Source organism: Myxine glutinosa, chromosome 7 (assembly GCF_964187855.1).
Source record: "Myxine glutinosa chromosome 7, kmMyxGlut1.1, whole genome shotgun sequence".
Lineage (NCBI taxonomy): Eukaryota > Metazoa > Chordata > Myxini > Myxiniformes > Myxinidae > Myxine > Myxine glutinosa.
In genome coordinates this window covers 127,710,524-127,723,257 of record NC_136267.1, presented here as the reverse complement: position 1 = coordinate 127,723,257, position 12,734 = coordinate 127,710,524, and the positions used below count along the sequence as shown (strand labels likewise).

The 12,734-nt window shown below is 47.7% G+C and overlaps 1 protein-coding gene across 1 annotated transcript in view; it reads right to left on the bottom strand.

Moving 5' to 3' along the window:
- MYLK (myosin light chain kinase) overlaps window positions 1-12,734 on the bottom strand; it is a gene marked incomplete in the record, with an annotated part of 313,975 nt that overhangs the window by 117,298 nt on the left and 183,943 nt on the right. The window contains 1 exon segment of the mRNA XM_078782291.1: window positions 3,969-4,148. Within this exon segment, the coding sequence (XP_078638417.1) occupies window positions 3,969-4,148 (180 nt within the window).

The window sequence follows — 12,734 nt, the reverse complement described above, 5'->3', positions numbered from 1 at the left end:
TGTGAATGTTGGAACTGCTGATGTTGATGTCCGACTGTATTTCCAATTGTGGCCCGTGAAGCATAATGAGACCGGAGAAGTTAAAGATAGAATTGCGATTGGAAGGCCAAATAAACTCAGCAACACCTAAATATAAGCTTCTTAAGAAATAGAAAAATATCAAATACTGAACTTGCACAACAACTGGCACAGATATCAGGAGATCAAGTGGACTCTTCTATTGTCAGAAGATCTCTTATCAAATGTGGTCTCCTTGGGTGCAAATAGTCCTTCATGTGTGAAGGTAACAAAGCCAAGAGACTGAAATACAATGCCTTCAGAAAGTATTCACACCCCATGACTTTTTCACATTTTGTGTTACAGCCTGAATTTAAAATGGATAAATTGAGATTTTTTTTGTCACTGATCGACACATAATACTCCATAATGTCAAAGTGGAATTTTAATTTTTTTTAATTCTTTACAAAATAATTAAAAATGAAAAGCTAAAAATGTCGAGTCAAGTATTCAGCCCCTTGCTATGACACTCCAAATTGAGTTCAGGTGCATCCATTTTCCTTTGATCATCCTTGATATGTCTCGACAAATTGATTGGTGTCCACCTGTGGTCAATTCAATTGATTGGACATGTTTTAGAAAGAAAAACACCTTTCTATATAAGGTCCCACAGTTGATAGTGCATGTCAGAGCACAAACTCTATCATGAAATACAAGGAACTGTCCGTAGAACTCCGAGATAGAATTGTGAGGAGGCATAAATCTGGGGAAGGGTATAAAACAATTTCTAGAGTATTGAAAGTTTCCAAGAGCACAGTGAGCTCCATCATTAGGAAATGGAAATAATATGGAACTACCCAGACTCTTCCTAAAGCTGGCCATCCAACCAAATTGAACAACCGGGCAAGAAGGACCTTGGTCAGGGAGGTGAACAAGAACCCAATGACAACTCTGAGAGAACTACAGAGTTCCTTGGCCAAGATGGGAGAGCCTTCCAGAAGGACAACAGTCTCTGCAGCACTCCACAAATCGAAACTTTATGGGAGAGTGGCCAGACGGAAGCCAGTCCTGAGAAAAAGGAACATGACAGCACACCTGGAGTTTCCAAAAAGGCACGTGAAAGACTCACGAGCATGAGGCAAAATATTCTATGGTCGGATGAGACAAAAATTAAACTCTTTCGCCTGAATGCAAAGCCCTACGACTGGTGGAAACCGAGCGCAGCTCATCACCCGTCTAATACCATCCCTACTGAGAAGCATGTTGGTGGCAACATCATGCTGTGGGGATGCTTTTCAGCAGCGGGGACTAGGAGACTTATAAGGATAGAGGGAACAATGAATGGAGCCAAATACAGGTAGATCCTTGAGGATAACCTGCTGCAGAGTGCAAAAGGCCTTAGTCTGCAGGAAAGATTTACATTCCAACAGGACAATGACCCCAAGAATACAGCCAAAGCAACACTGGAGTGGATTCAGAACAAGATCATGAAAGTCCCTGAGTTGCCCAGCCAAAGCCCACACTTGAATCCCATTGAGAATCTGTGGAAAGACTTGGAGATTGCTGTTCACTGACGCTCCCCATCCAACTTGACAGAGATTGAGCAAATCTGCAAGGAAGAATGGGAGAAACTCCCCAAATCCAGATATAAAAAGCTGACACAGACATACTCAAAAATAATCGAAGCTGTAATTGCTGCCAAAGGTGCTTCTACGAAGTAATGACTCATGGGGTTGAATACTTATGTAAATTATATATTTATGGATTTCATTTTTAATTGTTTTGTAAAATTTTCTGAAACCAAAAATTCCACTTTGATATTATGGGAACTATATGTAGATCAGTGACAAACTCCCAATGTAAACCATTTTAAATTCAGGCTGTAACACAACAAAATGTGAAAAAAGTCAAGGGGTGTTAATACTCTCTGAAGGCACTGTATGCCGAACACCATCATAATTGGGATGATAAATCAGTGGGGAAAAGTACTTTGGAATAACGAGTCACAGATTGAAATTTTTGGAACAAAGAGAAAACAGTGTCAGATTGAGGCTTAGTGAGAAGTATAAGGATATGTGTTTGTACATCCTATCGTGAAGCATGGTGGAGGCTCTGTTCAGGTTTAGACATGTACAGTACGGTATTTCTGCTGCCGGCGTTGGTAGTTTGGTGAAAATTGAAGGAACAATGAATGCAGACAAGTACAAGCAGACCCTAATCCACCATGGTATCCCATCAGGAAGGAGGCTAATGGGTGACAACTCTGTTTACCAGCACGACAACAAACACAAACACACTGCAATGTTGTTAAAACATATTGTTATGTCGGTGGTAGAGCAATATGTAGAGCAGTTAGATCTGAGTAGGTAACATGCTTTGTGTGTCGCGGTAAGGAAAACTACCCTGTAATAAGTCCATGTGTAGGCGTTTTGGTCGGTTAAGGTGTATAATTGTGAATCTACCAGGAGATTCGTGTGTTAAGTAGTGTAGAGAATAATGAGTAGAGCCCTTGTATGTCTCACCTGGTAATCAAACCTTTGTCCCTTATGGCACTGCAGACCACACAGACACTTGGTTAGGATCCCTTAGTACAGCATTAATAACGCCTTCCCCCCTGACGTGACCTAGGAAGAAAGCAGGCCAGGACACCACCGATAATGGCCGCCGCCATTTACACCTCCGAGAGGCCTATCCGCCTCGGATAGCACGTGCAACGACCACGGAGTAGGGGACGGGAGTGAGAGTGACGCAGTGGGCGTGACCTGAGCGAGCCGGCGAGTCGGTGGAGGAGACCGATTGGTTGGCAGCGCGCCTGGGCTGACGTCACCGGCCAAGGCTATACCGAGAGCCGAGCGCCATTTCGAGGCAGTCCAGAGCAGTTGGATTCGTGGTTGAGAGTTGGATCGAGAGTTCGTGTGCGCAGTTGGCAGTGAGCAGTTCGAGTCACGAGTTGGGTGACGAGGGTCGGAACGAGTCAGTTGTGAGTTGGATTCCTGGCAGCGCAGCTCAGAGCCCGAGTTCGATTTGAGCAGTTGGGTTTGAGACGCGGCAAGACTTGAGTCCGGTCGACCTCGTGTGGAGCCGCTGGCCTGCGTGGGAAGCGTGGCGCTTGGAGCGAGGCCTTGTGGGACTTGGAACGAAGGACCTCATGGTGTGCGGTCGGGCCGGGCGGATCGGTGTTGGACAGCAGCAAGGAAGACGATGAGACAGATAAGCCCAAACTCCACGTACATTTTGCACAAAAGACGTGTTTCTTTCGTAATTCATAATCCCGCGTTTTGTTTCTGAGGTCTGGTGTGCGGGATCCCGATTTAGGAATATTTCATTACCGGCGCGTGCTTTTACTGTCCTTGCTTTTCCCAATAAACCCTTATATTATTTTTGTACATATACCTGAACGCAGTTTTCCTGGGTGATTTTAATAGTTAGGGCTGCAGGGCTCTCGCCGTTCCCCTCCATCCTGCGCGCTTGGGGCTTTTGGTTTTGGAATCCGCCATTGAGTTTTCGCCTCGGGAGTTAAAGCCTTCGTGATCGGCAATCCGCAACTCTGGTGTTAATTGGAGTTGCGCGACAATATTTACAAAGAAAAGCACAGTAAGGAACTTTACAACCATTTTAATGGCCCTCATAGTCCTGACCTTAACATCATACAAGTTGTCTCGGATTATGTGGACAGGAAGAAAAACAAAAAACAACCAAAATCAAAAGACAAATTATGGGAATCATTGCAGAATGCATGGAACAGCCTACTAATGGAATTTCGACAGAAACTGCAGGAAAGCATTTCAAAACGGATACCTGCTGTTTCGCATGAAAAGGTGGTCGAAATAAATATTGAAATTTCATTCATTATTATTATAAAATACAATTCGTTTTTGTTTAGACTAAACAATTAATGAAAGCAAATCTACAGAGATGCAAGTACACACATGAGGAAAAAAAAAAATGACCCAACACAATAAACTGCATACCTTCTAAAAGTACTGCCATGCGCACCTGGCTGCCATCCATGACCTGGAGGTCACTCAAACCCTGGATAAACCTTGGTGTGCTTGATCTCACTTCAGTTAGAGAGTTTGTGCTCATTTCATGATGATTGTCAAGTTTCCATGTCCCCCTCCTGCGAGGCTCCGCCATGAGCCGAGGATTTGCTGCAGCACAGAGGTAAAGATTGTTGCCGAACATCATTTTGATTCGATGATTCTTCCACATTTCAAGTGATGACAATTGGCAGACAACATTAGTATTTGTATTCCAGGAAAGAAAGAAATATGACTGTATCGATCAAATTTCCATGCAAACTTAATGAATTTGGGTCATCTGGCTAAAATATAAAGCATAATAAAATAAATAAACAAACCACAGCTCAGACATTAATTACTAGAAGCTTCTGACGCAAATCTCCGCATGTTGAAAATGATCAATCACTGTGTAGTCAAATCGGCTTCTGCGGGATTATAACCTGAGCTGTGGTTCAATTCATCCTAATTCCCTAAAAGCAGGGCACAGCAACCTACATTTCCTTCATTCTGTGGTCACAAAAAGCACAACAACATTCTGGGTGTCTCTTCATCTCAAAAACAAGATCGAAAGTCTAACAGTGGTGTAGCTGGGCTTGTTTGATACTTTAGTTGAAGAGGATAGTATGACCTGGGTGTTGATACCAGTTAGCAAATAATGTAAGTATTTAATTATTTTGCATCGAGACCCTGTCTTATTCTATGTTTCGAGTCAACAATGAACCAACCATACACCGCTTCAATCTAGAAACTTTGCAATAACGACAAAGGGATAGCAGTGTTACAATTACATTTACTATATTATAAGTATTAACGCTATTATTATTATTATTATTATTATTATTATTAAAACAACACGACTGTATTAGTTTATTCTATGTTTCGAGTCAACAATGAACAAACCATACACCGCTTCAATCCAGAAAGTTTGCAATAACGACAAAGGGATCACAGTGTTACGATTATATTTACTGTATTATTAGTATTAACACCCCTTCATTAACCCTGGTGTTGGGCTAGCGGCTAGGGTGCCAGCTTAGGATCCTAGGATCCTGGGTTCGAATCCTGGTCGATCGCTGAATTAACGACCAGGGGGATTGACTCAGCCTGTCATCCTTCCGAGGTCGGCTAATTGAGTACCAGTTCACTGGTAATTCCCTGCTTGTCGTAAAAGGCGGCAAAAAGGGTTGGCGGCAGGAAGGGCATCCGGCCGTAAAACATTGCTTCAAAAAGGGGACCGAAAAACAACAACAACCACGGTTCCCGAAAAAGGCCAACCCCCGCTTTGCGGGGAAAAATGGCCTCTAAAGGTGGTTATTTTTATTTTATATTAGTATTAACACCATTATTATTACGAAAACAATACTACTGTATTAAGATACCTGAGCTAATTTATCCGAAGCAGCCTGAAGGTGAGGCATGAAGGCATGAAGCCTAAGGCCTATACGTACTGTGTTGCTGGAAGACTCGTAACGTCTATGCTTTTGATATTTCATGGTCATTTTAACAATCGGTTTGTTTTTGTTTCACACTGAATGAAAAATGTTAAGGTAGAGCATGGCGATTGTGATATATGACAGGTTCGACGACATGTTTGGCCTGAATGGCATTGGAATCAAAATGGCAGTGTGTGGAGTTAGCCGTGTCATGTGACCAGATCCTCAGCTCTGATTGGTATACGTTTGAGGGGACATACATACATACAGTGCATTCAGAAAGTATTCAGACCCCTTCACTTTTTTCACATTTTGCTATGTTGCAGCCTTATGCTGAAATCGTTTAAATTCATTTTTTCCCTCATCAATCTACACTCAATACCCCATAATGACAAAGAGAAAACAAGATTTTAGAAAGTTTTTCAAATTTATTAAAAAGAAAAAACTGAAATATCACATTGACATTGGTATTCAGACCTTTAACTCAGTACTTAGTTGAAGCACCTTTGGCAGCGATTGCAGCCTTGAGTCTTCTTGGGTATGACGTGGACAAGCTTTGCACAACTAGATTTGGGGATGTTCTGCCATTCTTCTCTGCAGATCCTCTCAAGCTCTGTCAGGTTGAATGGGGACCGTTTTTGGACAGCCATTTTCAGGTCTCTCCAGAGATGTTCGATTGGGTTCAATTCAGGGCTCTGGCTGGGCCACTCAAGGACCTTCACAGAGTTGTCCCTAAGCCACTCATGCATTGTCTTGGCTGTGTGCTTAGGGTCATTGTCCTGTTGGAAGGTGAACCTTCGGCCCAGTCTGAGGTCCTGAGCACTCTGTTTCAGGTTTTCATTAAGGATATCTCTGTACTTTGCTCCGTTCATTGTTCCCTCAACCCTGACCAGTCCCCCAGTCCCTGCTGCTGAAAAACACCCCCACAGCATGATGCTGCCACCAGCATGCGTCACCGTTGGGTTGGTATTGGGCAGGTGATGAGCGATGCCTGGTTTCCTCCAGACATGATGCTTAGAATTGAAGCGAAACATTTCAATCTTGGCTTCATCAGACCACAGAATCTTGTTTCTCACAGTCTGAGAGTCCTTCAGGTGCGTTTTTTTCAAACTCCAAGCGGGCTTTCATGTGTCTTTCACTGAGGAGAGGTTCCGTCTGGCCACTCTGCCATAAAGCCCAGATCGGTGGAGTGTTGCAGTGATGGTTGTCCTTCTGGAAGTTTCTCCCATCTCCACACAGGATCTCTGGAGCTCAGCCAGAGTGACCATCGGGTTCTTGGTCACCTCTCTTACCAAGGCCCTTCTTCCCCGATTGCTCAGTTTGGCCGGGCGTCCAGCTCTAGGAAGAGTCCTGGTTGTTCCAAACTTCTTCAATTTAAGAATTATGGAGGCCACTGTGCTCTTGGGAACCTTCAATGCAGCAGATATTTTTTTGTAGGCTTCCCCAGATCTGTGCCTCGACACAATCCTGTCTCTCAGCTCTGCAGGCAGTTCTTTCGACCTCATGGCTTGGTTTATGCTCTGATATGCATTGTCAGCTGTGAGACCTTATGTTGACAGGTGTGTGCCTTTCCAAATCATGTCCAATCAATTGAATTTACCACAGGTGGACTCCAATCAAGTTGTAGAAACATCTCAAAGATGTTCAAGAGAAATGGGAGGCACCTGAGCTAAGTTTCAAGTGTCATAGCAAAGGGTATGAATACTTATGTCAATGTGATATTTCAGTTTTTTCTTTTTAATAAATTTGCAAAACTTTCTAAAATCCTGTTCTCTCTTTCCCATTATGGGGTATTGAGTGCAGATTAATGAGAGAAAAAATGAATTTAAACGATTTCAGCATAAGGCTGCAACATAACAAAATGTGAAAAAAGTGAAGGGGTCTGAATACTTTCTGAATGCACCGTACATACATACATACATACATACATACAAACATACATACGGACAAACACTGTTCTAGATGGCTTTGCCCGATGGGCTACGCCGTAAAAAAAAATAATTAAAACTGGAAAGCATCTCAAAATGCAGAATGTCCACTTTGTTCTTGAGCTAAACTTGATGAAAACGACAATTAAAATAATTATACATCTTACTATAATTCACCAAATGTCCGTCCGTCTGTCTGTCTGTCTGTCCATCTGTCCGTCCGTTCGAAGGTACCGCAAAAACGGCTGAACCGATCACAACAAAATTTTGGGTGGGTAATCCTGGGATCTCCTGGAGTAAAATAGGCTATATTGTTTTTCCAATTTCAGCTTGGGCCTCCAGCATTTTCAGGTTTGGACCCCCGCATAACGTTATTTTCCCAGGTGCCGCACAAACGGCTGCACCGATCGCTGCACAGCTGCACCAATCGGACTCGGTGACCTCGGACAAAGACCTTTTGTAAGGACATGGGTTGAATCCCTGCTCGAGAGAATGCCAACCCCCTCCCCGCCATCACGGCGGTCTCTCCAACTCACAATCCCACAAGATATGCGGAACGGACAACCCAAAACCAATTATCTTCTTTTTGATTCGTATATAAACATCATTAAAACTAAATAATGACCTCGGCCAAAGTTCAAACGACATAGGTTTCATCTTTACATGAGAGAATTCCACATAGCTATTTGGGCGGTGTATAAGCCAACAGATCGCTCTCTCCATCGATCTTGCCGAAGCCATAACAACTATCAGCTCAAAATCCTTTTACCTGTTGACTTGGTCGTTTTTACAATGAAGGAAACATTAACAATGTTGTTAAAAGTTTATTTTGTGATTAATGTATGATTGGAGTTATGCTGTTTGGAATGAAAAAAGAGATATCGAGTTCAAGCACTGATCTCGACAACCACTGGATAGCGCATTGGCTGATCGATCTGACGCCAAACGTACGAACCGGCCGCCATCTTAACCACTCACATTGATTCTCCAAGAAAGCTCGCGTTAACACTCCTGCCAATACATATATAATTTTGATTCGTTATTCCTATAAATGGACTCAAGATGCCTTCATGTGCTGCGGTCAACTGTACAAATAGGCAGTTCAAGGGTTGCAATCCAACATTTCATCTGTAAGTATAATAAAGTTACTGTAAATGAGACTGTTTAGAGTTAATAGCGTGCAACACATGAACGAGTTCGATGTTTGTACAGACCCATGTGTGGATTCCCTTGTTAGTTGCTGTGTAAAAACGTTCTATATTTTAGATTTACATTACAATCTAACTTTTAGTTAGGCTACTTTAAAACAAATAGCTTGAAAAACTACAGATTTGTGTGGAGCTAAGTATGAATTATTACTTAATTGTAAGTGAAGAATAAAAATCTGTAAAAAAAATGCACAAAATTACGGTGTAAAACTGTAATCAGATCTAGATCTGATTACAGTTTTACACAAATGACAATGTGACTAGATCTAGAGTCTAGACTCGGAGCTCAAGCAATACTGCCACGACATGACTGTAAAGTATGTTGTATGCACATGCATGTAGTTTATTCCTTAAAGGCTAAAGGGCTAAGGCAGTTCCCTTGTTATGATTTATAATTTCTGAAAGGAATACTTAGATAGAGAATAAATAAATTTACTAAATAAAATTGCATATCAATTGTATGTTGACAGCTGTATAACAGATATGTACATACATTGTAGAACCAGTAACATTCATATGCACATGGATGTGGTAAAGAAGCCTGATCATTTGTGGCCATATTTGCTGGAATAAGTCGGTATAATACATAGAAATTATTTTTATGTTACCCTTTGTTTTGTCATAAAGATTCCCTTGGAGTCGTCGATCTGTTCTGCAGATATGGATGGTAAACATGCATGTGCTCACCACTGCTGGCACTCGCTACCCCTCACCACTGCATGCACTCCATACCCCTCGCCACTGCATGCATTCGCTAACCCTCACCACGGCTGGCACGCGCTACTCCTCACCACTGCATGCATTCGCTAACCCTCACCACTGCATGCATTCGCTACCCCTCACCACTGCATGCATTCGCTACCCCTCACCACTGCATGCACTCGCTACCCCTCACCACTGCATGCACTCGCTACCCCTCACCACTGCATGCACTCGCTACCCCTCACCACTGCATGCATTCGCTACCCCTCACCACTGCATGCACTCGCTACCCCTCACCACTGCATGCACTCGCTACCCCTCACCACTGCATGCATTCGCTAACCCTCACCACTGCATGCATTCGCTAACCCTCACCACTGCATGCACTCGCTACCCCTCACCACTGCATGCATTCGCTAACCCTCACCACTGCATGCACTCGCTACCCCTCACCACTGCATGCACTCGCTACCCCTCACCACTGCATGCATTCGCTAACCCTCACCACTGCATGCACTCGCTACCCCTCACCACTGCATGCATTCGCTACCCCTCACCACTGCATGCACTCGCTACCCCTCACCACTGCATGCACTCGCTACCCCTCACCACTGCATGCATTCGCTAACCCTCACCACTGCATGCATTCGCTAACCCTCACCACTGCATGCATTCGCTAACCCTCACCACTGCATGCATTCGCTAACCCTCACCACGGCATGCATTCGCTAACCCTCACCACTGCATGCACTCGCTACCCCTCACCACTGCATGCACTCGCTACCCCTCACCATTGCATGCATTCGCGAACCCTCACCACTGCTGGCACTCGCTACCCCTCACCACTGCATGCATTCGCTAACCCTCACCACGGCATGCATTCGCTAACCCTCACCACGGCATGCATTCGCTAACCCTCACCACGGCTGGCATGCGCTACTCCTCACCACTGCTGGCACTCTCTACCCCTCACCACGGCACGTGCTCGCCACCCCTCACCACAGCACGTGCTCGCTACCCCTCACCACGGCATGTGCTCGCTACCTCACCACGGCACGTGCTCGTCACCCCTCACCACGGCACGTGCTCGCTACCCCTCACCACGGCACGTGCTCGCTACCCCTCACCACGGCACGTGCTCGCTACCCCTCACCACGGCACGTGCTTGCCACCCCTCACCACGGCACGGCACGGGCTCGCTACCCCTCACCACGGCACGTGCTCACTACCCCTCACCACGGCACGTGCTCACTACCCCTCACCACGGCATGTGCTCGCTACCCCTCTCCACTGCAAGCACTCACTACCCACTCACCACTGCATGCACTTGCTACCTTCTCACCACTGCATGCACTTGCTACCCACTCACCACTGTTGGCACTCGCTACCCCTCACGACTGCTGTCACTCGCTACCCCTCACCACTGCATGCATTCACTAACCCTCACCACGGCTGGCACGCGCTACTCCTCACCACTGCTGGCACTCTCTACCCCTCACCACGGCACGTGCTCACTACCCCTCACCACGGCATGTGCTCGTCACCCCTCACCACGGCACGCGCTCGCTACCCCTCACCACGGTACGTGCTCGCCACCCCTCACCACGGCACGGGCTCGCTACCCCTCACCACGTCACGTGCTCGCTACCCCTCACCACAGCACGTGCTCACTACCCCTCACCACGGCACGTGCTCGTTACCCCTCACCACAGCACGTGCTCGCTACCCCTCACCACGGCATGTGCTCGCTACCCCTCACCACGGCATGTGCTCACTACCCACTCACCACTGCAAGCACTCGCTACCCACTCACCCCTGCATGCACTCGCTACCTTCTCACCACTGCATGCACTTGCTACCCACTCACCACTGCTGGCACTCGCTACCCCTCACGACTGCTGTCACTCGCTACCCCTCACCACTGCATGCATTCGCTAACCCTCACCACGGCTGGCACGCGCTACTCCTCACCACTGCTGGCCCTCTCTACCCCTCACCACGGCACGTGCTCACTACCCCTCACCACGGCACGTGCTCACTACCCCTCACCACGGCATGTGCTAGCTACCCCTCACCACGGCACGTGCTCGTCACCCCTCACCACGGCACGTGCTCGGTACCCCTCACCACGGCACGTGCTCGCCACCCCTCACCACGGCACGGGCTCTCTACCCCTCACCACGGCACGTGCTCACTACCCCTCACCACGGCACGTGCTCACTACCCCTCACCACGGCATGTGCTCGCTACCCCTCACCACGGCATGTGCTCGCGACCCACTCACCACTGCAAGCACTCGCTACCCACTCACCACTGCATGCACTTGCTACCTTCTCACCACTGCATGCACTTGCTACCCACTCACCACTGCTGGCACTCGCTACCCCTCACGACTGCTGTCACTCGCTACCCCTCACCACTGCATGCATTCGCTAACCCTCACCACGGCTGGCACGCGCTACTCCTCACCACTGCTGGCACTCTCTACCCCTCACCACGGCACGTGCTCACTACCCCTCACCACGGCACGTGCTCACTACCCCTCACCACGGCACGTGCTCACTACCCCTCACCACGGCACGTGCTCACTACCCCTCACCACGGCACGTGCTCGCTACCCCTCACCACGGCACGTGCTCGCTACCCCTCACCACGGCACGTGCTCGCTACCCCTCACCACGGCATGTGCTCACTACCCACTCACCACTGCAAGCACTCGCTACCCACTCACCCCTGCATGCACTCGCTACCTTCTCACCACTGCATGCACTTGCTACCCACTCACCACTGCTGGCACTCGCTACCCCTCACGACTGCTGTCACTCGCTACCCCTCACCACTGCATGCATTCGCTAACCCTCACCATGGCTGGCACGCGCTACTCCTCACCACTGCTGGCACTCTCTACCCCTCACCACGGCACGTGCTCACTACCCCTCACCACGGCATGTGCTCGCTACCCCTCACCACGGCACGTGCTCGCCACCCCTCACCACGGCACGGGCTCGCTACCCCTCACCACGGCACGTGCTCACTACCCCTCACCACGGCACGTGCTCACTACCCCTCACCACGGCATGTGCTCGCTACCCCTCACCACGGCATGTGCTCGCGACCCACTCACCACTGCAAGCACTCGCTACCCACTCACCACTGCATGCACTTGCTACCTTCTCACCACTGCATGCACTTGCTACCCACTCACCACTGCTGGCACTCGCTACCCCTCACGACTGCTGTCACTCGCTACCCCTCACCACTGCATGCATTCGCTAACCCTCACCACGGCTGGCACGCGCTACTCCTCACCACTGCTGGCACTCTCTACCCCTCACCACGGCACGTGCTCACTACCCCTCACCACGGCACGTGCTCGCTACCCCTCACCACGGCACGTGCTCGCTACCCCTCACCACGGCATGTGCTCGCTACCCCTCACCACGG